This window comes from Anas platyrhynchos, chromosome 1 (assembly GCF_047663525.1).
Source record: "Anas platyrhynchos isolate ZD024472 breed Pekin duck chromosome 1, IASCAAS_PekinDuck_T2T, whole genome shotgun sequence".
In the NCBI taxonomy this organism is placed as follows: domain Eukaryota; kingdom Metazoa; phylum Chordata; class Aves; order Anseriformes; family Anatidae; genus Anas; species Anas platyrhynchos.
In genome coordinates this window covers 188,108,379-188,135,972 of record NC_092587.1, presented here as the reverse complement: position 1 = coordinate 188,135,972, position 27,594 = coordinate 188,108,379, and the positions used below count along the sequence as shown (strand labels likewise).

Here is a 27,594-nt window from a genome sequence, read left to right as displayed (position 1 = left end):
TTTGGTGGGACCTATTATTTAGTCGTGATTACTTACTCATTGCCAATATTCACATTTCTCAGTTGGTAAATTGTCATTGTTTTTATTTGCATAAAATTCAGAAGCTGTTATAATTCATTTGGAAACTAATTATATTTTCAGATACTCGTATTCAAATGAAAACCTGTACATGCAAATTAGGAAGCAAAACAAAGGATAGTGTATGTACCAACCTCTCCTGCCTCAAATCTGTCCTTCACATTCTGCCAGTAAATTTCGTTGTTTTCCTCATCAGTGAAGTACAGCAACCACTCCGCAAAGTCCTCTTTTCTCATGACATCCAAACCCTTGGAAAACTGTATGAATTCCATTTCTTGCACTTCTGTTTGCAGATTTTCCATGAACCTAAGCGTGAACAAATTTTACCCAGCAGTTAATACCAGCATCATTGTGTCACTACTACTACACTAAATGCATTAGACAAACTTCTGGGAGGAGGAGTAGACTAACTCCTAACCACAGATACTATTGACATCGTTGTTTAAAATACTTTTGGTTTGATTGCACCTGTCTGTGGGTGCAGATTTGCTCCCACTGCTGCATTTCAGTAACGACACCAGCAGGGTGCTCCCTAAGCCTGCGTACAGAGACTTCTGCTGCTACAATAATGTACAGATAAAACAGTTTAGACATGAGAGAGACATGTTTGAAAATGTGCAGATAATTAGATAAAATGATCGATGAGGCAGTATCATAAAGAATGAGTGAAAAAGGACATGGTAGCTAAAGGCCTGACATGGGATTTATGAAAATTCGTATTAATGAGAGAGGAATGACAAGGTTGGAAAGTGCCTAGAAAGAAGAGGCCCCAGTAATCACAGAGGTGAAAGAGAAGAGGAAACTTGAAATCATCACTATGGGAAAAGATGACTAAAAGCCTCACAGACTGCAAAGCCTCAAACTGCAAAACGGGGTTTGGCAACTCAGTTCTGCACTCCTGAGAGAACGGATTAGTGAGGATTACAGATGGCATGTTGAGGGTTTGGAACAGCACAGAAAATGATGTTGCAGGTATTTGGGAAGGTAGGAAGAGAGCTGTCTGAGAAAGGATGGTGTGAACGTTAGGGATTTTAGGAACCACCCATTCTTCTAGGGAGAATAAGAAAAACCACACACGAAACGAGTAACAACATGCACGTACAGAGCTGGAACTGTATAGCTTAGAGTTTCCCCAGTTTGCTCTGTGTGGCCATTATCATTTCTTCTGGCCTCATGTGAATTTTGAGAAGGAAAAAAACAATGGTGTGTAATGGTGTGTGAGCCATTTAAAGATGGGGCAATGTACAAACAAATGTTTTCTTTTTTTTTTTTTTTAGTGAACATAAAGGTTTAAAACACAACCATGCTTGCCAGAATCCTTTCATTACATCAAAAGAACTCTGCTTTATTGAGTTGCAAAAATTACTGACAGGGGGGAATGAAATACTTCTATATTGGGACAAAGCAATTAGTTGGAGAAGAGGACAGCCAAGGGTCTGTGTAGCAAAGAGCAGTAGAGGCTCATTTGCTCATCAGTTTGTATGGCCTCACTGGATTTGAATTCTTTTCCCTGAAATTAAGGCATTTTAGCCTGCACAGCTATCTTTAGTTCTTTAATGAGATCACTCGGACAATTAGTAGCTCGAAGCTCTGTGAAGTCTATAAGGGTTTAGCTAAGGACTGCTCCTCATAATCTGTCTCTTGTATTTTCTTCTCTGATAATTAGAGCTGCACATGCAAATAAAGGGCCAACAAGTGCTTCACTGCTCTGGACATGCAGGTAAGTGAAAGCCTGACACTGGAAGCGAATTTAAGATTCAGGCTGTTGTCTTATGGACCAGCAGGAGCTCACTTGCAGCTTGCAAACCTGAGCTGGCCCAGTGCAGGCCGGCAACAGCAGTCCTGTCCCACCACCTGGAGGAAGGTTGTAGGGCTGCTTGTAGGGCTGTGTGTGTGCCCTCAGTGTGCAGGATGGGCTGGTGGAGGAGCGACAGCATGAGCAGCAGGTGTTTTTTTTTGGCTGGGGGAACTCAGAGCACCATGGCCTCAACAGCCTTTCAGAAACTGGCTGCTTTCTGCTTTGAAAACCCCGATCCTCAGACCACTTCTTTTAACCCCCTGTACCTGCTCGTGCTGACCAGGTAAGCGGGACAGGGGCCTCCCCGATGTGCAGGCAGGGCCTGCTGTAGAGCAGCCATGGAGTCACTCCAACAGAGACTGACTTCGCTGCCTCCTGGGAGTGTCCACCAGAAGTGAGAGTGGATAGTATCTGGGACGTGTGGCTTCTGCCTGGCTGGAAGCCACAGCAGAGGCCATGCAGAACAATACCTGCATCTGACTGTCGCCTCCACACCATTTAACATCCAGTCTGGGGGAGGAGAAGCTGCTGAAATTGAGGTCACTTTCAGAAATATGGTGAAGATAAGGATATAGGGAAACAAGATAATGTTCATTTTAGTGTTTTATTTTCTTGTCTTTTACTCTGTGAAACATGGACAAAACTTCTGACGGGCATAAGGTCTATTCTTAAAAGTATAAGGTATTTACCTTGGGGAGCTAACTCTTGGTCACTAGCTGTTCTGGTCAGTTGCTGCAAGTGATGACTAACTATACATTCTTCCATCTTTCCTAAATATTGTATTTGCAGGTTCTACTTAAAGACAAAGCCCTCAGTGACCCACCCTCTGGCCATTCCCTGTCAAGGTAGGACAGCTGAAAGACCAAGTGTTCCTACACGTCAAGGAAGGAGCTGGTGGCCCACGTAGCCACACACACTGGCAAGCTTGCTTCTGAACCCTCTTCTAGTCCGACAGAGAACGAGGTACTGTATCTTCCTGTCTCACTGTGGGTTCTCCATTGCCTTTTCTCAGGCCTGGGTCCTTGCTCTCTCTGGTTGCTTCCAAGCAATGTTATTGCACACCAACTGTTGCACAACAGCCGTGCACCTTCCTGCACCACTCAGAGTAGGGAGGGGAGCAGGAATTACTTCTTTAGGTATGAAAAAAATTAATGGGTATTTCATTTCAACTTGTAGGCTTGCTCCTGGCAAGCTGGAGTGGGAAGATTTCCTGTTGTACCAAATGCTACTTGGAGCAGCAGCTGAAATGTGTAATTTAAAATTTAAACGTGATTGCCTCCCATATTACAAAAATTAAAATACCGTGAATCATCACATCAGTATTCTAGGTCACTCTTATTCCCAGATGTGAGAGTTAAAAATCCTAATGAGTTTTTTAAAGAGAAAGTTATTAAAATTTATTAAAAATAACTTTCTGGTTAGGAAGTAAAACCTGATACTTATATGCCAAGAGACCACTAGGGTAGATACTTGCTTTTTTATCTTCTGAATCATGGTGTGGTGAGTTTCAGCTAGAAATTCCTTCAAAATTTCTTCAGATATTGGGAAGAACAAGCATATTGATGAAATTCTTGCTTTCCTAAAGTCAATAGGTGTGTACTTTGAAGAAAGACAGAAAAGGATGCTGATCTTAGATGTGCTCTTCAATTCAAGAATAACTACACTGGAAATACTCTTACATGGCAGTAACTTGAAAATAAAAGCAAGTCCTGTTTCTAAATAATGAAAAGGTAAATCATAAATTTGTAAGATGAGGAAAAGGCTGGGAACAGACAGTACTTTCTTTATGACAGGCTGTTTTATCCACACTCTCTGAAACACCCACGTTGAAGGCCAATGGCCAAATTTGTTATCGTGTTGCAACAGCATCCAGAAACCTTATCAGCATTTAGCCCACATTCTGTAACGTGGATCTATAGAAAGAGGGAGTCTCTCAAGACTTTGGCAACTCAGCCTTAACAGAAGTGAAAATGTAATAAAAGTGGGGAGACCTCAAGAATGCAGCTATTCTCTCTCCAACCTGAGATGTTGCAATGAAGTACTGGCTTCCTTATGGCACACAAAGTAGTAGAATGAAAAGCATAAGGAAAGGTTAGGGAAAGTTTTCCTTCCTATACCTCTGAATCTGAGTTGAAAGTCTGTACAGAGCTTCAGTTCTCTAACACAGAACTGACCAGTGCTTGTGGCACGGCTTTGTAGGATTGAAACTTGACAACAAAGATAGAGGTGAGTACGCCACCCCAGCATCTGTACTCTGCTTTGGCTCCTCTTCAGACACTGGAGTCCTGTTGGAGACTTGATAACCCTCTCTGCAATAAAGGACTGCTACAAGCAGCTGCAAGGTTGCCTTTTTTGCAAATACACGTTTTCCAGAACAGAATATGGAAAATCTAATAAGGGCTTGACCATTAACCTTCACAGAATATTTAAATACACACTTGTAAATTCAGCTTTGCAAGAGGTAAGACAGTTAATCAATCTCACCATTTTCAGAGTTACAGGCAAGACACCCTTTGATTTAGTGTTCTCGGTGTTTCCAAATCAAACATAACAAAACTACTCACTTTCATTTAGAAGCACTCTGTAGAAGCCCATCAAGCGATTTGTTTGATAAGTATATAGGAATGGAAGAAACAGATTCTTCTCAGCTTTATTACTGAATATTTTGGAAATGTTCAGATTCAGCTGTGATAGGAATATACAACCAGAAAGCCAGATTTTGTTCTCATCTCTTCCCCTTTCTCACTGTCTGATTCTAGTTGCATGACATGTAATCTCTAGGTGGATTAGGGGCCTATAGCTATACATATACACATAGATACAAGCACAGGTACCGAGACAAATAAAGAGACAATGATAATTGTATTTTTTGTTAAAGCACTTCCAAATCCATAGATGAAAATCATTGGAATGTGCAAACTATCACCTCAGCAAAAGCTCCACTGGTTGATGATGCTACTTGCAAGATTCTGCCTCTATGCACTGGCACAAACAAATTCCAGCCCTAGCAGTGTGGTTCAGTCTAGATCATTCTGGTTTTTTAAATGAAGGGTTTCAAATGAAATGTACAAAGGAATTTCAAAGCACTGAAAGAAAGAGAAACAGGACAGGTGAGGGAAAGGCATGTTCTCTGCATGGTTGTACAAACAGTGACTTTTGGGCTACAGAACAAAGTAAAGAAGAAACAATGATTAAAGAACATTTCTAGTGCAAAATTCTATTATTTGATGAGCAACAAATCAGGTAAGAAAATGACATGAGGTGGATTTAAAACATTAATTTTCCTTATATGACTTTGATAATTATTTAACTGTACTGAAAAGCAGTTTTTCAAAAGCCACTCCAAAGAAAGAACCAAAAAACAAAAAACCTACCCCACCCCCAAGCCCTGATTAGAACAATTTTGAATAATCTTTCCATACTCTCTCCACTTTTTCTTTTCTTCCTTAAAGGAGATTGTGAGAGATTTAAGCTTGCTTGGGGACAGATTACAGGAAAAAATCATAGCAGTCATAAACTATTTAGGGAGTGAATTACTGTCTCCTCTTTTATTTGGGATTAGACATACTTAAATAAGATGAGTAGGGGACTTTTTCAGAAAAACAAAACAAAACAAAACAAAACACAGTGGCTGTCAAGAAGAAATACTTGCTAGACCTAGAAAAAGTAAATAATTTTCTTCTCAAAATAAAAAACAATACAATATAGCTGGAATTTAAAGGACAAGTGAAACATTTTTGGAAGGAAAAGATTGAAAATTATTTCTGTCTCAAAACCCCACTATGACGTTTAGATGTAGAGCTTAGGGATATGGTTTAGTGGGGACTGTTAGTGTTAGGTTAGAGGTTGGACTCGATGATCTTGAGGTCTCTTCCAACCTAGAAATTCTGTGATTCTGTGTGATTCTGTGATATGACTGTGCTCTGTACAATAGCGAGAAAAGAGCTTGACTGGTATCACAAAGTATGTAAGCAAAGATTACTTCTTTACTTCTGCGCTCATAGCAGCCCAAGAAAAGTTGAAAAATGATCTGATACTATTTCATGGTCTCATTATGTCCAGTATAAAAGGAGTTTGAGGACTGTCCTTGTGTGTATCCCCTAACTATGATTTCCAAAGAATCATGTACTAGCTGGATGTAGAAGGCATTGTAGATGAGATGTAGAAGGCATTGTTAACCATTTTCTCCCTCTATAATCAATGTGCCTCCTGTATTTGGGGCTTTGACATGGAAGGCACAAGAGCTGGCTTGCTTGAGCAGCACACTGCCTGAAGATGCAGACAGTTTCCATTTTCTTTGTGCCATTTGAGTACAAAGAAAGGAGAACAAGGCAAATTAACTACCCTGATATATTGGCTGTCGCTGTCCAACATTTTTTAAATGTTTGAACTGTGGGCTGAAAGGGTTGGACATCTTGGTGAAAATGTAGATACAGATGGTTGCACACTTACAAAAGGATTTATTTTTTAAGTCAGCCAAACTGAATAGAGAGCGTGAGGAATATACATGTAAGTAATGAGGTGAGAACACTACTCTCAGCTTTCTGAATTCCTGTGTAAGTACAGTGAAATTTTACAAAGAAAGCATTCCTGATTTTTTTTTGCTTTTTTTTTTTTTCGACCCAAGTTTCAAACCTGTGTGACTCTACAGCACTGCAATATCTGTGTATTTAACTAATGTGACAAGTTTTAGTGTGTCCTAATCAAATCTAATCACCCCTACTTTCTACTAGGTACTGCACTGATCAATGGAAAAGCTTTCTAGGCAAGAACTTGGAAAATGATAAAAGCATTTACCATCATTATTTTCTGCTTTTGACAATGATCTATGTCTGTACAGCTCATCAGTCATCTCTTGTAAAAACAGTGTGGCACTTTGATCAAACAGCCAACAATAGCTTCCCGCGTAAGGTAAAATGTTATGAGAGGCCATCAGATAGAAATCACTTTTTCTCTGAACAATAGGAACCTAGAAAAGATGTGCTTGATTTACTTGCAAATAAAATCATGTGAAAAGTGATATCTTCACACAGGTTAAAAAGACACTGATCCTTTTATTCACCTTTCTGTGTGTTAAACAAACTTCACTGTCATGTTGCAACTGAGATGGAGTGTCTATGCAGTGATAAAGAGGCACATTCCAACTCTATGAAAAAATAACTGCCACTGTTGAAAAATTACCTGCATTAAACCTTACACTTATCCCACAGATTTTAAGAGCAAGATGTGGGAGTTTGATTTTGATTACAGGCCTCTATCTGTGTGGTAGGCAAAGGTCTTTAACCTACACGTTCTGAATGTACTAGGTACATAGTTTTATCAATGTAATGCCTCAGTGGGTCAGTGTAGGATTTTATCTAAAACCTGAGGCATTTCAGTTTACACTGTATATGCAAACACAACCTTTTACTGGTGCTCTCATCCTTTTGTTTCATTGAGAGGCTCTATGGTATTTATAGAGAAGGGAGATGTAGGCATCTTGAACTTATTTTACTAAGATTCCTATTGAGTTGAGGCCTTCAAAAGAAAAAGGCTATTTATTTAAAGGCTGGTATGTGCCTGAGCCAGTGGAGTGGAACACTCTTTAGAGTTAGGAAAATTGTCACTCTTCCTTTTTCACTCCAGTTTTCCCCAAACATTTATTGATTGCAAGAATATCATTTTTAGGAGGGATGATAAGGATTCCCCTGATTTTGAACAAAAATTCAAATCAACATTTATCACAGTTTATGTTCACAGTCTGTAAACGTCCAATTATTTTTGCAGAAAAGATAATACTAATGTAGATAATGTTCGCTTGATGTTTTGTGCAAGATATGTGTCCAGATTCACAGAGGTATTTAGTCATTTAACTTGTATTTATCTCAAAGTGTGTATTTGGATTCTGGGCCCGAGTTCGCATAGCAAGATGTGTCTTGAATTCATATTAAAAATAGCAATTGATCTCCCAAGTAACAAAGAGTTTTCACCAGTTAAGTTGTGATGCTGTGTAAGTACTGGTCATCATTACTGATCGAAATAAACACTGGAAGAAGGATCTCCTTCAATTATAACACTAACAGCTGATACCCAGAGGCATTTTCTAGTTGGAACCAACTACAGCAGAGCTTTGTTCTCTGATGCAGACAAGTATTACAGCGTCTTTCTGATACGTGCATGGTGCATGAACTGTATGATTTCCTACTCCAGTCTTAAAACTTTCTCTGCAAAGCTTACAGTGAAATAGACTTGCATACAATGCTCCTTCCAGCACTAATGGACACTTGATATGCCACTGAGGTTTCAATCTGATGTTCTGTTTACCATCTGCCTTAATTCTGAGCTCTGATGTGCCACAAAGTACCTATCTGCATTATCCCCTTGCAAAAGTAGTTCAAAGGATGAGAAAAAAAGGGAAAGTTTCAACAAAAGTTGGAATTTGAAGCAAGCAGAGAAATTGCCTGTATCGTTCCATGACAGCTGTAATGGGGTGGGGAACATCTCAACTCGGTAAAGTGTAATTGATTAGCAGACACTTTTTTGGTGATGTGATCAAAAAGAAGTAAAATACAGATAAATCATATTGTCTTACACTATGCCATTGCAGAGCTGCCTAGAATGGTAGTCTCAACACGAATGGCCTCCAGCCCCACTGCTGCTTTTGAGTACATCATGGTATTCAATTTCTCCTGCAGAGAGTTGATTCAAGGAGCTAAAACAGAAATTTAATCATGCAAAATCACGAATAGTCTCCTGATTGATTACCCGCTTAACTTTCTGATCCAACTCAGTGTGGGGTCAGATTAATGCCCGTGTTGGTGCAAAGTAAAGGGGTAGGAACAGGACTGGTTGCTGTTAGGTTGGCCTAGTTGAAAAAATACCTGAAAAACTCAGAATAGCGAAGTTTTTCCTTTCCTTCTTTTCCAAAGAAATGTACCAACAAGATGGTATTAACATCACAGCTTTCCAGTTCTGCTCCCTATAAAATAATAAAAAAAAGTATGATTATTGCTATCTATTCACAATGAATCTGGAAATATTTATTTGAACTAGAATTTCACAAGAGATGCTTGTAATTGAATTACTGTTCCCAAAGCTATCACAAAAGAATCTCAAAGCTGAATAATTCTTTAACATTAATTGGTAACACTGTGTATATGCACTACTTCTAAATATTCTGTATGAAAGCTGAGTACAATTTACAACCACCTTTGGCGTATTTTATTATTAGAAATGAGAATGTTGCTAGTTAAATCTTTAAAAGGCCTTATGCTTAGGTGAATAGGGGCTTTAAATAAAGTTAACATCTCTGTAAAAAAAGTTTTTAGTCAGGCATTTCTAATTTGTTACAGTCATCTAAAAACTATAAATAAAACTAGAAAAATACAAACTTTCACAGTATTCTATTATTATATTGTCTTAGATGGCTTCTTGCCAATCTTCAGTGTTCTTCATTTTTTCTACGTTTTCTAAATGTGATGAAGAGATTTCTGCAGAAAAAGGATGCACATTTTTTCAACTCAACAGCATCTTTAACAAGCCTAAAACCACACATAATGCTGGATTTCTGCTCTATTCTTCTTTCAGCACTAGCATACTGGCATTTCTTTGAACGCAACAAAACACTAAGCAACATGAAGAGAGATTTTTTTTTTTAAGTCCAGAGGGATTTCAACAAACTATTCTTATGACATCTAAATAGCCTCTGTGTCTTTTATCTGGTTGAAGAGGTAAGATGAAAGATAAGAGTCTATTCATAAGATTTAATACTAATGGTTATTTAGCTTTCAGCATCATCAATAACAAGTCCCATTAGCCCACTGCGTGTTTCATGCTTACTGCATATGTGACACAGTTATTTTATAGTTAAGAGGTAACATTCCTCATTTCGACTGCAAGCCACAATTCACTAAATGTCAGTGATACAAACTAAGTGTGAGTGAACACAGAAAAAAAACTTTTCAAGCCATATGCAAACTGCACTTACTGAACTTTATCATTTAACTGCAGGCAAAGAATATTTCAGTATCCATAAGGTCCATCCTTCTAAACTTTAATCACTTCAGATTACTGATCAGAAGACTGAAGCATAAATGTTCATACAGGCTTTCTTGAAAGTCAAAAGTCAACCTTTTGTGTATGCTTGTTTGCATGTCAAACCCTAACTATTAATGACAGAATGTAAAGTTTTCTGAGAAGAATCAGAGAAGAATCAATGTATTTCTCACTGCAGGGAGACTCTAATCTGCTTTTTGTGTGTTTTTCTTATTTGTACAAAAAACACTTGAAAAATGCAAGGAATACATTTGCTGATGTAATTTTAAAAAATAAAATATTACATAATTTAATGCTTCCAATTTAATGACTCCATATTAAATTCAGTGTTGTGTTGCAAGTGAGCTGAAAAACAAAGTTTAAAATAACGTTTTAAAAAGTAAAACTTCAACAGAAAAAGATTTTTCTTCTATTTGGGTTTCTCTAGATACAAGCTAGAAGAAGACATACAAACAATAGCTATCTCATCTTATCTAAGATGACAAAGCCTATCCCTGGATTTATAACAAATATGCACCTACTTGTTGGCTACCCTCTTTATCAGTTTAAATTCCAAAGTGGAATTGGCAGATGTCCAAACACTCTGTTAGTGAGAGCTCAATGTATTTTAAAACCAGAAATCAGTACATTTCTTTAAAACAGAATATGCAATAGGAGACCAGAGAGGCTACAGCTTAAGGGTAAAATTTCAAAAAATTGCTTTTACTAGAGTTAATGCTATTAAATTAAAGTACATGTTAGTACATAATTCCTTTTTGTCCACAGAATCATTAGGAGCTTTTGCTACTGAAATCTATAAATTAGTACGAACATGACAAATCTTTGTTAGAAGATAATGAGAGCTCTATTAATATTTCCAACACCTCGCCCTCCTGAGCTTAGGTAGAACAACAACTTACATTTGGAATGTCTCTTGGCAATCAGAATGAGATGATAACCTAATCTTGCAGCTGTAAAAAGGATCAGACTTTCAGTAGCTTTCAGTCATATAACCACTATCTAAACTGAGTGAAAGTTTGTATTCTGCTGTGTCTGGTGGCTTCAGCCCTTAGAAGGTGCACTACAGCAACTTCTGGGGTTGTGTGCTTTACAGAAAGCTGAGGCACAGAGAGGAGACGGGATGGTGGTGTTCTGACTTGCATCTTGATGCGAGCATGGAATGGGGCAGGGACATGTGTCTCAACTGGGGAGTTCAGACATGTTCCTGGGTCCACTGATTCAGACAGAGAATCCTGAAGACCAAGCTCTGGTGCCACTCAAGTCTTTATTTTCTAATGAACACACGTGTACATATTACAAACATGAGCCTATGTCCTTAGAGTAATGTTAACACCTTGTACACTTTACAAAAGTACCACTAAATGATGAATTATGCAACTATTCCTTGTTAAATGAAATCAGACAACATGATCAGATATTTCCTTTTAATGTTACATAGACTGTTAACATAGAAACCTGATGCTGCAAACACTGAGTCACGGGAACAGACCTACCTAATCCTGTACCTCCCCACTGAGCTTTTGACATTTAGGACCTGATACTGCAGCAAGCAGCAACAAGTGCCACTGAGAAATGTATCACATAGTGAGACAGGATTTTCATAATAACGTACCTAACTGATTTTCAAAACTCATCTGAAATGTTAATAGACTTACTGTCTTTGGATTCTCACTACCTTTCATCGCAGAATTTGCTTGAGGCATGACTGGAAAGTATTCATCATGATTAAAATCTATAATATGTTCCTTGTTCTCTTACTTGCTTCCTGGGAGATGGCATTTGCTTTACAATATATTGCTTTAATAGCAAATGTAAAATAATACATATTTTTTATTTTTTTTCTTTTGGTTAAGATAGATGGATAGATGGTGAGTAGATGTATGAAGAACAGAGGTAGTAGTGAAAGTAGGATCAAGGAGAACAATACATTAATTTCTATCTGCTAGGGATGACACAGATCTTTCTGAAGTTAAGACTAAATCCTTGCAATTTTTTTCTGAGAGTGCATTTCTCTGAAATGTTACTTGTTTTTCATCTGCCAGGTCAGTTAATTCTTCATGGCAGGCTACTATCCCTGGAGGTCATCTAGTCTTCACTCTAAGCAGCTTCCCCTCAAACATGACTCAAGACCATCAAGGTTTTTGTCATTCTGAGAGTCTACAAACTGTTGGGATATATATCCTGCAACTCTACAGTTATAACAACTATAACTCAGTTGTGGGAAGTAGTTTTTAAAGATGCATCCATTATGATTAATCCTACCACGTTCAGCCAGTCAGAAAAGTTGTAAACAGGCAAGCTAGTGAGACTGGGAGATCCAGATCTCCAAAAGCAGCCGTTTTTTTGGCAAAGCCCAGCGAGCCCAGCCAGGGCTCCAGAATGAACAACATGTAATTTTAGAATGAATCAGCTTTAATCATGTAAATCCGTACTAAAGTTATGAATGTTTTGCAAGGCACTTTCTCACTGGGTAGGATTCAAGAAACACCAGGTCTGGTACAGACAGGCTAAACTGTGCATTTTTTTTTTTTCCTATTCAAGGCATAACAGACAGTATCTGATAAGAAATCCCAAGGAGCATTTTGTAAACAACAAACAACTTATATCTAGCATTTGACAATATTGAGCACTCCTACTGCCTGGGTGTTAGCTGTTCTTTAATGACAGATGATGCTATGGAGTGCCTATGCTGTACCATAATGGCTAGTCACTGGTCCTCTGCTTGCAGCACCCCACCCCAAGGCCTGCCTCTGTTTCCTGAGGAAGTATGGAATAAAAAAGTTTTCCAGCTGGAGAGGATAAAGCTAATCTAGGAGCACACACTGTGGGGACACTTTTTGACAAAAGTAGGAGTAGGTTCCAACTCAAGTTGTTGCCAGCATGGTAAGAGGGACCCAACCTTGCTGAATCAGGCCTGACAGGTGCAGTGGTAGCAGTGGGGGGAAGCAGCTTTGGTGTAAATTCCTCGCAGGAATTCAGGCCCTGCCTCCCTGTCATACCATGCTTTAAAAATATTAATTTCCATAAAAAGTAGAGAATTCATAATGAGGACCCCCCTCAGGAGGTATTAAGCTTTGTGAAGCACGCTCTTTTGATTAATGTTAATTTGGCCTCTGAGGCAAAGCACGTGCGCTCCCAGCATGCCTGAAGCTCCCTGCTGTCTGCGCTGAAGCAGATCCAGAGCTTGTCACCAACATCCCCACCCCGCTGTCCCAACCAGGTGTTCCATATTCGGGCCCCAAGTGCCAGTTGTCACAAAATGCCAACTAATCCTAATTACATGCAGCTTTTCCAGTTTGTTCCAATTAATTTTATAAGCAAATGCACTATGTAGTCATAAGAGCAGAGCAACCTTATTACCAATTTCTTACAACTTCTGATTCTAGGACTGCAGCTCTTACAGCTGTCAGGCCAGAGCCTGTGTCCTCCCTGGCTTGTGAGGAGCCCACATTGCTATCTAGCATCTCAAGCTCTGTAATTGAAAGGGCTTCAGATGAGGTTACACAGCAGAGACTAAAGGAGAAATGGAAAGCAGTGCTGCTGTGACCACAGCAGACTTCCAGATGAATTCCTCGTGGGAGAGACTTTCACTGTCCAGTCCCATGGTAATGTACTCGCACAACAGGTGTCTAGAAAGATGGCAGAAAGGATGTTTATTCATCTCTCTTGAGGCTATACTGTCATCAAATCATGTGGAAAAATAAATAATTTCCTTGCCCGTGAGCAACCCAGCAGCTTTTTAATAGCTGAATATTTTGACGCTGTACTGCTTGGATCTTTATGGGATTTACCTTCCTGGACAAGTTCCTTTAAAACATGCAGGATCAGAGCAACAATCCTCATTTTAATGTATCCAAAAGCTGTTCAACAGAATTCGGTGTTAATTGGCTGATACAAAACATGCACATGTATGTTGGAGAAGGCAGTTCAAGAAGAAATGTGCAAAGAAATGAAAGGTGGCAAGATTTATGATGCACTCTTTTGGGAGGGACAATAATTTTAGTCTTGGGCCACATCCTTGGAAAATTTCATGTGCTGCACAGATATGTGGTACCCCTGTTACAGAGTATTACTGCACTAGAAGACCATGGCTGTTAATCATCTTCTTCCTCCCTTTGGTTTAGTCAATCTTTAGTTATTCTGAGCCCAGGGCTTTGCAGACTTTGAAGCTATGGACAGAAAACTTTAAATTAATTAGAAATTCTAAGGAGTGGATGGACAAGTTATGATGGCCCATTCAGTCTCTGGGGCTGAGGAGATGCATTGCAATGTTGCAATGCCTGAAGGTCAGAAGTGGTGATAAACGTGTGAACGACTAATGTCATTCAGCTCTCTTAGGACTAAAAAAAAAGGGGGAAAAAAAAGAGAAGTAGACAAGCTAAAACAAGTGATACACAATAAATAGGAAAATATCCATTTGTGGGTCTAAAATTATACCATTTAAAAGAGATTAATGGCTGTGTCCCTAAGTACTAGTTAAATGTTTAAAAAAATGTATGGAAATGAGATACTTTGTATAAAAACGTGTTCACTATGGAATTCAGAAGCATGCATTTAATCATTTGGGAATTTAACAATGCAGGTAATTCAATTTTAAGAACTACAGAAGACTCTGTATTGCCATTCCTTTTCTAACAAGAGCTAAAATTAATTTCTAAGTTTAGCCATTACACAAAGCATATTAAATTAGAGGTATTGAAACTGCTTGATAACTCATTAATCTCAGCTGAAGGGCCCAAGAGCACAGTCCCTCTTCCATGACCACTGGGCTGTATAGCAGGTATCTGCAAACATTAGCACTGTTTTCCCTACCAGAATGCTAATGCACGTAACACAATTAGAACTTAGTTTTTAAGGAACTCTGGGCACCAACATAAAGAAGCAACTAGTGCCTTTAACTGTACAACGTGTTTTTCAAAATATACCAAACTCTTCTAGCTCATGCACTTCCCTATAACACTCTGCAATATTCCTCTCCTATTTCAAGAAGCAAGGTCAGATGCTCAGCTGGATGTCTTACATGAAAAAGTACGGTTGCGCTAAGAAGCAAGATCATAGAATCATAGAATCATAGAATCATAGATGCAGCATTGCTTTTGGCCTATGGGGAAGATGGGCCAGGTAAGACAGTCACTGCCCCTGTTCACTTTTGCACTTCTCCAGTCTACTGATCACCAGACTGATGGTTCTGTAAGTGTGCCTGCATCTCTCCTTCACCACGTGCATGCCTATGCTACGAACAAATCAGTTTGCATGCCCTGCAAAAGTCAACAAGCAGATTCTTGAACAACTGGATTGGCTAAGGCTGGGCAGATTTTTTTTCTTCCAGCATTGATTTTAACATTGGAAAAAGTAAATCCTTCAACTGAAATGTGCTTGTTTAGATAACCAAGTCCACTGCAATTCCAGTCAAGGGCCATTCATAATGGGTGAAATTCTGAATTTTAGAGTTGTATTCAAATTCTCAGTAAAGGAAACAGAGATGCAAGGACCTAAGAGCACAGCTGCGTTTTCTTTTCCTAACACACTATGAGTACCGAGTGGTATCTCTAAACAGTAAATGACTGACTGGGACCTTTGCCTACATGGTGGACAGAGAAAATACCTGATATGTATATCTGGTGGTTAAATGAAGTTGTAGACCACAATTTAAATCTGATTTTCATAAATCAGTAACATTTTTTTTCCATCTGGTATCAGATCCTGGAATTGCTTTGAAATAGTAGCAAACCTGTATGCAAATTGTGAAAGTATGGAAATAAAGAATTATCTGAAACAGCAAACTTCTGTTGAAATATCCCGGCTTTCAAAAAACACTGACAATTTAAAATACATGTTTTTATGCTTTACTTGCTTTGCTTGAAAGTAATACTGACTCATCAATACTGCAATCATACTACTAAGTTCTAAATCTACATGTTTCTTCAAAAATTCCAGGAATGGTGACTCAACCACTTCCCTGGGCAATGCTGCACAACCCTTTTAGTAAAGAAATTTCTGCTAGTATAGTCACATTCACTGCTTATAAGCACCTTATGTTATGAGAGACAAAAGACAGGATAGAAAAATCAAAAGAAAAATTGTAACAGAATAGTTAGTCAAGATAGCTGTACTATGCAAATATATTTAATTCATCTTTTGAATAGGCTGTAAGTCCACTTACAATCTGCTAAGAAACATCCATTCAATGGATGTTTTTCAATGGAGAATTCTGAAGATAAATTTTGAAGCATGACTAAATAGACAGTCAGGCTCAGGTATTTAATTAGCTTCCACTAAGCTCACGTTTATAGCTAAATCTGTCCAACGGTATCAAAGTTTCTCTAGACATTTTATACTATAGCTGTGCATTCATGCAGAATAAAGATCCTTCTTCTTTCACTGTCATGGCAGTTAAATCTCAATTGAAATTGGCTTTGAGGAGTAGACAACCCTATTAAAGCTAGCTATTTTAACCTTGTGACTGATGAAATGATTCAAAAAAGAAGGTTGCTACTCACTTAAATAATTTTCAGCTGAACTTTGCACGCATATTGACCAATACCTTCATGGAACAGAAACAATTTTTGTTTATGCCTAGTAAATATTAAAGGTGTTACCAATACTGTCACTTCCATTTTTCCCTGGATTGGTGAAAAAGTAAACACAAGCCAAGCCAGACCTACTCTCTGTAAAAAATGCTGATGCATGACAGGTTTATAAAGCAGATCCCTGTATGATTTTCTTATCAAATGCTTCCAACATTAGCCACTGCTGCCCTATTCCCAACTATCCATTTTCAGTTTAAGACAGAAAGCAAGTCTGTGGAGAGAAAAACACTTCATCTATGCCATCCAATTTAAGCAAGAAGTAGTGCTGCTGATGCAAGCAGCACCTTATAGCAATAGATGCAGATAATCCATCTCTACTCTCCCTCTCCTTTGCCCCAGTTCATCAGTTTATCCTGAAGTGTTTTCAGAATGCTGTGAACTTCCCCCTCTGTTTTCAGTCTCATTCAATCTCATCCAGGTAACAGGATATGTCTCTGTGCTGAACAGAGACTGAAGAAAAGATGGCAGCTGGCAAAGACTCTACTCAGGAAAAAAGGTAGGTTATACTGTCAGGATTAAGGGAAAAACAGACAGAATTGATCAGGAATTTACCTGCTCTTTTGACTAACAATACATATTTGCTATGTCCGAATGGTCTGAAATCCAGTGAAACTTCTAATCTGGCTGGAACACTGCATTCTAAAATTGGTTCTTCTTCTGGTCTGGATTTAAGCCATTTCTTTTTGGAAGTGGACCTATATAAAGTGATCTTTGCCTTTGTCATCTTAATGAGACCAACTGCATTTCAAACCAACTCAAAACAAGGTGATATTACTGCATTAGCAGCACTTAGGTAAGTTTAAGGCATCGATTTTTATTTGCAAAGTCATCTTTTCCTACATGGCAATTCAGAGGTTTTTGTCTTTTTCTGAAGTGTGGAAGAGTTACTTTGAAACAGAGGCTTACAGAAACCAAATAGTGGAGTGACTACACAGTAGTAAAACATTAATTGCATACATTTAAACAGGACATTCAGAAATGAAAATCATTTTTCTTTCCCAGTTAGAAAGTAAAGTTGACAAATCATGAACTTATATGTAATTAAAACAATAACACTTACCTAAAAATAAAAAAGTTCACAGGAAATATGACAATAGCTTTGTAAAGAAAAATGTGTCTCTATTTCATACCTGAAATACTGTTTCATCTCCAGCTGTTTTTAAATCGTCTTCCTTTCCAATGATTCTCTGCAGCTGTATTTGTTTAGACATTACAAAACACAGGAAAATTACACATTAGATCTTACAAGAGCTTTCTTTTTTTCAGAAACTTCTATTAATTTCACCATTTATTAATTATAAACTCAGTAACGCTTTTGCAAGGTTCTTTGGTCATGACAAGGTATTTGCATACTTAAGGATATTTTGCTATTCAAACACACTTTTTCCCAGGAAAGTCTGATCTATTGTGGTTAACATAGCCAAGCAGCACATCTGAATCTCTCTCTTGCAACCCAACAATTACTCTGTTTTTAGAAGAGATGCTTTTGCACTAGAAGCTTAGTATTCACTCCGTAAGATCTCGAAACTCAGGGATACAAAATCAAGGGTCACTTGGGGAATATAAATTATTCTGTGATTTTCATGCTGTCCTCCTACACATTTCTGTGTAGTTCTGCTATGGACAAGTTCTTCTAGACAAGAAAAACATGCCTGTTCAAATGAGGTACTATACAATTATCAAAAAAGAGTAATTCAATTAAATAAGCAACCAGGTTTTCAGAACAGGAATAAAGCAGAATGTGGTCTGAGTTTCCACTCCACCCCAGAAATGAAATGAATTTTGAATGAGTTGGCCAATACTATCTTTAGAAGTACTGGAATGACTCACACTTGAGAACATACTTTCACTGTCTGAAGTAGAGCTTTCAGGTAATATAGGAAATACATTAATTTGCTGATTATTAAAAGCATCTAAACTGTATCTTGGCTGCAAGCTTTCCTTATGACTTTATTTTAGCCTGGGAGGACAACAGGACCAAAGAATGAGTGATTTATCATAGCATAGGGTATACCTACCTTTCATAGACATTTGCACGAATCCTCAAAAGGACAGCAAAAATGAAAGAAGAAGGGACTTATTAAATGTTAGGTGTAGATATGGACTTATTCTGAGTACTCTGGATTTAGACTCTTTAGGAAAGATGGTTTTAAAGCTAGGGTTTTTGACACTGCTGGCTTGTTTCTCAAACATTTCTGAGCTATTCCTCACTCTGCCCATTAAAACTGGGAAAAAAATCCATGATCAAATTAGCATGGTCATTATGTTGTGGGCTTTTCAAATCTCTTCTTAGGGCTTTATATATATTTTTTTTCATTTTTTTCATTTTTTTTCTTTTTGGCTATGTTTTTAGAAAAGCAATATGGGCTTGTAAGTAGTGGGTAGAAAAAACTGTACTGTTTCTGTTGCCACAGGTTTTTGTATGGCCTTCAAATTTTGACTGATTCACCTGTTCTTTTTTTTTTTTTCTCTCTTTCTTTTGATAGCCTCAGTTTGAGTTTTCTATTATTATTTTTAGAAAAGCATGACTTTTCTAAATATGAGACAGGTCAACAGTACCAGTTTCTCCAAGTTTCTCCAAATTCTTTTTATTTTTGATCACTTACAAAAACGACTGGCCAGTACAGTAAGTGCATTATGAATTTCCTGATAGCAAAATAGCAATATAGACCTCTGGATAAAAATACATCTGCTCCGCCATATTCTGACAAATTTTATTTTTTTCTTACATGAAAAATGGGTAATACTTTCCAAATGAGAGAAGATATGATTTTTCCTGTTGGGTTTTATTTATGAAGGACTCTCAGAAGATCTGCAAAGAATACTAAGGAACACAGACTTGCAGTATAATTTTTCTTTCAAATATTCTAGAAGATCTTGTTTATTGTTTTCTTAGACTGAAAATCCTTACGTTGCTTGAAACCATACTTTGGGAAAAAATGATGAGAGTTTCCAGTAGTTTGCAGATTTTTTCCAGCATAGTGCATCAACTGCTCACAGAGGGATACAAATTCTGCCCTCGAGCAATGGCCTCTAATACTGAACTTCTCCATGTAACATTTATCTGCATTTAATATTTATATCTGTTCATCACAGTGAGATACTAATGGCAAATTCAAAGAGAATGAGGCCTATTATGCATAATGGATGCCTCTCTACTAAAGGCCTACAAAGAAGTAGTATTTTCTGAAGAAGATGAGCTGACTGAAAGGATATATCTAACTCCATTGGATATAACATTCAATTTTTACTTAAAAATCTTTCATCAGGACAGTCAGGGAAATTCCTTATTTGATAGGGATTTTTGGACCTCTGCTAGCCTTATCCTTGATGGAGGGTCTCAGGTGAAGGTGCCTGGGTTATTATGTGCACTAGTGTCAGACTCCACTTCAAGGGATGCATATATCTGGAAATCCCTCTTGCCAAGTCTCATATGAATGCCTTGGCCAGTATCCTACAGTCCTTGCAAGGATGAAGATAATAAAGGTCTGGGAAACAACTTCGTGCACTCTGGCAGGGTTGGCACTAAGGTCTGTGAAAACCCAATATTTACCAAGTCTGCTTCATTCTGGAACTGCAGGGCAAAGCAGAAAATCCTTGTAAATGCCTACCTCAAAACACAAATTGTGGTTCTGGGCCCTAATACTGGAATCAGGTGCAATGTCTCTTGCATTTTGACTTTTACCACTGAAACACGGATGAAGGAGAAATTAAAAATAGACTGGCTTGAACACAAAGAGATATAGAGGAGAGAGGAGTCTGTCCCCTTCCCTAAACTTCTCCTTGAAAAGAGGAAAATGTATACAGAAGTGGAAAGGCTGTAGAGGAAAAGAGAACCCTCTCTCTTTCAAATCATGGAATTGCATTCAAGATCTCCGTCCCTGAACATTCACTTGATATTAGGAAAGAGCAGTGAATCCACTGGGAAATCCTGCATCTCATATTCCTTCAGTGACTGATCCACACAGCTCTGAACAGCTTATCTATCTCTATCACGTGTTTCAAGCATTAAGGACTTGGGCTTAGAGTCTGCTTGCTGCCTTTCTCCCTTTCCGGAATGATTCACATGACACATCTTGTGCTTGGTTATTCATTAACACATTAGAGTTGAGATATACACAATTCAAAGCATGATTGACATTTTACAAACAAAAATACAAAGTTCTTACCTAAGTTTCCTAGAATTATTGTCAAATATTCTGTGGAAATTAACAGTATTTTCATTGGTACTGCTCTGTTAACTTTCTCTATGCTGAACACTCTCCACTTTTCCCTTTATTTTTATTAAGCAGATTTTCTACACATTTTTTTCTGAGAGTATGAATTATGGAAGGAATTATATTTTCAAGTGCCAGCACTTTCAAATGTTCACAGGAAACAGAGATGATGTTTCATTGTGCAAAAATACAGGAACAAAATACAGAAGTCTGTAATTTGTCCACCACTTGCCATTACTTATTGTATTTTTTATCAATATAACTATTATTTAAAGTGACAGGTTAACTGATTAAAGTACGTTTCCTCAGTGTTTTCCTGCAGCTGCTCTAGGATTCTTCAAAGGAAAAAGGAGATTAACAACCAGTAGACTATCAAAAGGAGTTTTAAATTCAATAAAGTCAGAATTTTACCACTAAGACAGGAAAAGCAGACACTAATTATACCATGTTACAGTTTGACTAGCAAACTATATGGAGTCTATCTCAGCAATCTTATATTAACTGTTTTTACACAAACATTTTAAAGAATTATCAACACACCATTTTTCTCTCTGTGAAAACTGCACCCAGAAGCTCTGGTGGAACACCAGAAGTAAAGTCCCACCTGCAGAATTGCCACCATACTTGCACGAGGTTTCACCCTGAAGACTGAAAGCTTCCAGTCTTCACACTGAGATTACAGTGGGGAGTGAAAACATGTCTTAGACTGTGCCTTTCCTAGACTGTTCAAAGAAGAACATAGTCTAATCTTCTGATAAAAAGTGTAAGAAATAGCATAGCTTGGTCTGCTGGAAAGAGAAAAGTACTTCTACCAATTAAAATCAAGTTGGTTGGATTTCCATAAGGCCAGTTGCCTTAAAGTTAAGGCCAAGTTGCCTTAAAAAACAGTACTTGCTTTTGGGAGAACTATCACTGCCTTTGACAGTTTGTTTAGTTCTTGCACAATGCTCTGGCATTGCTTCTGTCTAATCCTATATGCTGCCCAACCCTATAGGCTACCCCTACATGACTGAGCCAAACTGGGCCCAGCAGCGAGCTCAGGCACCAGACCACTGGCTGCATCCTTGTTCATCAACTCAGTGACATGCTCCTGGCTTGGGCTAGTTATTTAAATTAGCTCCCAGGATTAAGGGATGTAGAATAACTCCTGCCTCCCCAGTAAGAAAGGTTTAGATACAAGCTAAAGGTAATATTCAAAGCGGATTCATGTATGATAAGCATTTCTACAGCAATGCTTTGCTATGTACTCCTTTCATATAAAGTATTTTAGTAAACGTGTGATCACAGATTAGATAAAAAAAATAGGTTTAAAAATTAAAAAAAAAAATCATTTAGCAAATACAACCTATGCAAATACTTAAATGCTTTAAAATCAATATGCACATACATACACATACCTTAAAGAATTCTTTCTTTTCAACTTGCTCATTGCCATCTGTATCCAACATTTTAAAAGCGATCTTAAATCCAGTCTGGGGTTCTGCAACAAAGTGTGAAAAAACTTTATGGTGTACACACACACACGCATTTACACTAGTACATAAATATTTAATCTAAAAGGAATATTGCCTGCAGATTCCATTTGCCGCAGCCATGCATGTACTTCATATTTCCAGTCAACCATATGTACCTCCTTCAATATAAGCAAACATTCCAAAAATAATTTTTACTACCGTTTCAAGGGGTTATTAATGCAATGGCAAAGCAACAAATGGCAGCAATGCCTAAATACTGCCACAAATGTCCATCTGATCCAGACAACTGTGAGTATGTTGTACATCCTACTGTTATGGTCTTTCACATATATTTTCTATACATTTTGGCTCAGTTCTGAAGTCCAGCTCTGCCCTCTTTATTAAAGCTACTTCTTAGCTGACATGACTGGAAAGAGACTTGAGAAACCAATAATAATTACCAAATTGTGTGAAAGAGCTAGTGTATTTCTCCAGTACTTCTTCCCTGTGATACTGTATGTCACTATTTTCTGTCTGCACTAGTCTAGAAAATGGACTGATCTTGTAGGTGCTCCAAGTTCTTCCAGCTCCCGCTCCCATTGTGGTAGCCACAAGCCCGTTTTTCCTTCTCCATCCTCCCTAAACAATGTACTCAAATGTTACTGAGAAGTAATAAACTGCTATTTCTGGCCTTTTTTTCTGACAAAAGCATGTTTTGTATGCTTCCCATCAAGCTGAATTTTTCGGGAATTTTATAAAACTTTACCCTGCATTTCCTTCATCGTGTGGATGTTTCTTTTCAACGCGAACGCTTAATGAGTTCTGCGTCTTGCAGGCACTATAAAAACTGCATTCTGAACTCCTTCCCACAATTTCCTGATCTTACTTTGCTTACACGAGGTGACCTTGCTCATTAGCAAGCCCACACAGGAGCAGTGTGCTTCTGAAATGTATTTACAGCTCACTGAAGTAGCCAGCTCTTATCCCAGCAATTTCTGAAGCAGGTGAATTAATTCCACAACACAGTCATGACAGGCATTAAAGCAAAAGCCATGGAGTTATCTTCTGCAGCATATATTCATGCTTCCAAGAGTAATGTTGGACTCATGAGGGCAGTGAAGCAGTATCTCTACAAACACTAATGCCTCCAGAGATTTTTTTTTTATTTTATTTTGGAAGTACATTCTTCCAGTTCCATCCTACAAAGCTTCATGTCTTGCTTCTTTTTAGAGTCTTTCTGAAAAGGCAAAAAGTTAAAGAAATACCCTGTTCTTTTTAAGTGATAGCAAGATGGTTAAACAAAGAACTATTTTTACATTTTAGAAATAACTACATCTTCAGCAGCCAATTAACGGTCTCTGTGAAGCAACCTTGTGATGTAAGGATAGTTTATAAATACCATTGCAATCTGCATAGCAGAGCCCTTCCCCAGCAACTGGGTCACAATAATCAAAACTGGCTTCCTTTCCATGGAAATGCCTCACTCTAAATTTGTGTTACTAGTACAAAAGCAAGAGGAGTCTATCCTATAACATATTTAGAGAATAAAAGTAATTGATGTATTTAATAGTAATTCATACCATCTGTGTTGCAATTTTCAGATAAGAAAGCTGTTACTGAAAATATAGGACCTAAAGCTGCTTATACTGTTCAGAGATGACATACTTATCTGATATGATGTAACCCCAAAGGTATGCATTCGTAAAATAAGCATAGTTCAAAGACTACTTCAGATATATTTGTATTTAATTAGAATCAGGCAAAATTCCAAAATCTGAGCCCATGAGTTTCATCTTAGCTGTGAGTGCAGGTTATACTTAGGTGCTTCCCCTGCAACCATTCCTGCTTTGACCAAACTGTCAGCTTCAGTGACTGGCTAATTGAAGCAAAGCTTTTAGCCGTGGTGACAGTTTCAGTTCTTAGGCTCGTTCGGCAGGCAGAGCTTTTACCAAAAATTCCATTAACCAATTGCTGAAAATGAAATTCAATACAGCACTGAAAGAAAAAAGACAATAATACAAGGCACAGAGAAAAGAGAACAAAGATCACAGTTGGCAAATAAAGCCTTTGTCTCCCACTAAATTACATTTGGAGGTCCAGTGTTGTTACAAGTAACGCTTTTATATATGATGGGCAGCATGGGCTGACCAGCAACATACTGTAGCCAGGACTATGCTGACCCTTTTTTGGCTTCCCTATTGCTCTGTTGGTGATTCAGAAGTCATTTAAGTATTAATATCTGCTTTAAGAAATCTTGCATTAATTCTCACTAGCAAAAGTGGGATAGGTTGTGTAGCTGGAGGCTGACTAACGTGGCATGCTTGTTAGGCAAAGATGGAGACACCAACACTTATTGACATTTGCTTTCACACTGCTCAGTAGGTTAGGCCTCTGTGAAACCAAAGCAACAACATTTACACTTTATTTTCGTCCTTCATTGAGATGTGCCTTTATTTTTGCAGTTCAATATATTCCTATATAAACTCTGTGAAAAATAGTGTTTGACTATTTGGAGAAGTGGCACAACTTGCTCTGGTACAGCTTCAATTTTCTAATTGTTTCAGGCACTAAATTAGCATGAAGTTACTTTCAGCTACCACAGAAGTTTGAATGAATAGAAACTGCAGCACCTATTTCTGCAAATTTAATCAAGGCATTCTTCTTAAGTTACAAAGTGGTTGTCTTTAAAAAAACAAACTTTTTTTTTTTTGTTTTGCAACAAGTACTTTTAAAATTAGCTTTATTCGTCAAGACTGTACTATTACTTGTGATTAAAAAACAACACTTGAACACATGGCATAACTCACACTCAAGTCACATGCAGCACTGAACAGTCAGTACTGGTTAAGCCTTGAGGCCATTGAAGCCATGAGGCTCAAGCACTGCTAGTCTATGGGTCTTGTTGCCTAATGCTTGTTGTATGCATTGCATCTCAAATCTTGGTATTTTCCAGCTTCACTTGCACTTTATCAGAACAGCGCAGGAAGGTAGCAAGCACAGAAGAGAGTAAGTATGGGCAAAGAGAACTAGAAAATCGAAGATCAGTTCCACACACAAGCAACAAAATGCCTGTTGTTTGCAGATAAAGCGAGTTTGCTTCCACTGAAAGCTTGTTTGTTTGTTTGTTTGTTTTTGTTTCATGCTCTGTTATGTAGCTGGATGAAGCTGTCTGCAAGAATAAGCCACACGATCAGGTCTGACTTCTGCTGAAGCCGCCCAAACCTTTCTTCTCTACACACATGACAAGACATGAGTTTCACATCTCTTAGCCAAAACAAGAGATGGGAGACCCTGACTAATGAAGATACCGAGCAAAAAAGATTTAAAAAAAGTTGTCTGTGAGAGTAAAAGGAAGGAGGTAAAGGAGGGGGAAGAAATACATATAAAATCCATGAAGGAAACAAAGTCAACAGGAACAGAAACATGAAAAAAAGAAGAATTAAAGTGTCAAACAAAGGGACACTCTAGAAATCTGCTGTTTATGTATATCATCCGTATCTGAGCATATAAATACAAGGCAACAACCTTTCAGACACTGCAACAGCTTTTTACACCACTGCATGAGCTATAATGCTAACATCTCATTGTGCAAAATGACTGAAATTGCTATCCAGGAGAAAAATTATTTATCTTCCCTCACTGTTCTTCTTTCCCCTCTTTATGTGGTCCTGTATTCAACGCTTCCCCTTATTCAATAATTCTTGAAGGACTTTACTGATCCTACGGTGAGGGTTTATCAAGATTTTTGACACAATGCCATGGACCAATTTGGACACTATGGAACTAAGCTGCAATCAACTAAAGTTATAGCCACTTATATTAATGCCTTATCACACTATACACAATTGTTCTTTAAGTCCAACTATACTGTAGAAAATTAGAAGAGAAAAAATATCAGAAGCTGTTCCTGGAAAGGTGTTAGCAGCTGAGTATATACGCATATGTATTTTAAATATGTAATACTTACTCGTTAGGATGGTCAGCAAAAACAGGTACTCTGCATAAGATATCAACCCTGAAAAGGAATAGTTAAAAATGACTTGCACAACATATATATATATATATATACTTATAACAAGAATTGAAAGATCAAATCTCATAAATACAAAAACTGTAGTTTAACATCATATTAAATAGGTTATTAAAGTAAGCCACATTATTATTTAATAAAGTTTTTACTTCTGTTTTTAGTGCTCTGAAGGTAAAATTCCCTATCCAGAGACTCATCAATGCTCACGTCTAATCAGGAGAGCAAGGTTTATTTGGTATTAATAAAAGGCCTGCACTAAATCTCTGGATTCTCACTGAAAACATTCAATGTTTATATAAAAGGGAAATAAATTAAATGTGCTTTGTCACATTTAGTACCTGGGAGGAGAACTACTCCAACATTACCCTGACGGATCAAAGTACTCCATCCCTTGGCAGCCTCGGCCGGGCGGAGAACAGCTTCCCTCTAATTCTCAGGGGGAACATGGCAACACGCAAAGCTGCCAAGCTGCTAGATTGCGCCGATAGTACGGCTGGGCTGTGTGCCAAGAGGAGGCTTCTTTTTTTTTTTTTTTTTTTTTTTTTTAAATAGGAACATGTCCTTTCTACAAGGTGAAAGTATTTTCCCCCCTTTTGAAGGAAAATTCCAGTGTTTTCCTTTGAAATACCGCCTTAGATGAAAAGCCTGAGCAAACACAAAGATGTGATAGCGTCAAAATAGAGCGTACAAGCTAAAGATAGAGAGTGCAGAACGAGGATGGTTAAACAACAGAATCTGAACCATCTGCCCTGCAACAATGCTTGAAGAAAAAAATGTAAAGGTTTTTTTTTTGTAAAACACTTTTCAAAATACCTGAGCTACTTTTAACTTGTGAGCTAAACATTGTATAATGCTGAAGCTGCTGAAAATAATGAAGTTCAGACATGCTATCTGTGTAAAGATAAACTATATTTTGTAATTTATATACAGCTAATTGATAGATAAAGAATCCACTTAAGCTTCACTGATAGACAATTAACTTCTGATAAATGGTTACACAGAGCCAACAACATTTGTGTTTGGCCTCAGACAGTGACTTAACACTTAAAGTTTTAACTTCCAGAGTTTAGAAATACTAAGATGCCAAACACAACAGTCTGAAAGATTTAGTTTTGCTGACAGTTTTTAGAGTTAATGCATTGTCAATAGACTAGTATGGTCATTGCAAGGTCATCAATTAATTGCTTTGCTGTAAAACTTGCAATCATTTTTCTAGGCAAAGTGTCCAGGCTTTCTACAAACTCAAAACCAAACAATCAGAAAAAGACCTCCTACCCTCTTCTTTATCCTACACATCCAAGTATAAGATGAGACTAAAAATGGATAGAAGCAAATAGGGGAGGGGAAAAAATCAAGCAAACAGTGGGATGGACAGTGATCAAGATTCCTACTC

The 27,594-nt window shown here is 37.8% G+C and overlaps 2 protein-coding genes across 4 annotated transcripts in view; both read right to left on the bottom strand.

Moving 5' to 3' along the window:
* The window catches only part of MICU2 (mitochondrial calcium uptake 2), a 146,620-nt gene that overhangs the window by 4,544 nt on the left and 114,482 nt on the right, over window positions 1-27,594 (bottom strand). The window contains exons 5-9 of the mRNA XM_027469067.3: window positions 26,139-26,186; window positions 22,115-22,197; window positions 17,631-17,693; window positions 8,737-8,834; window positions 213-384 (exon numbers count right to left, since the gene is read on the bottom strand). Coding sequence (XP_027324868.3) covers window positions 213-384; window positions 8,737-8,834; window positions 17,631-17,693; window positions 22,115-22,197; window positions 26,139-26,186 — 464 coding nt within the window. The remainder of the gene's footprint in view (window positions 1-212; window positions 385-8,736; window positions 8,835-17,630; window positions 17,694-22,114; window positions 22,198-26,138; window positions 26,187-27,594) is intronic.
* ZDHHC20 (zDHHC palmitoyltransferase 20) overlaps window positions 1-27,594 on the bottom strand; it is a 201,005-nt gene that overhangs the window by 59,005 nt on the left and 114,406 nt on the right. The gene's annotated exons all lie outside the window — the stretch shown is intronic.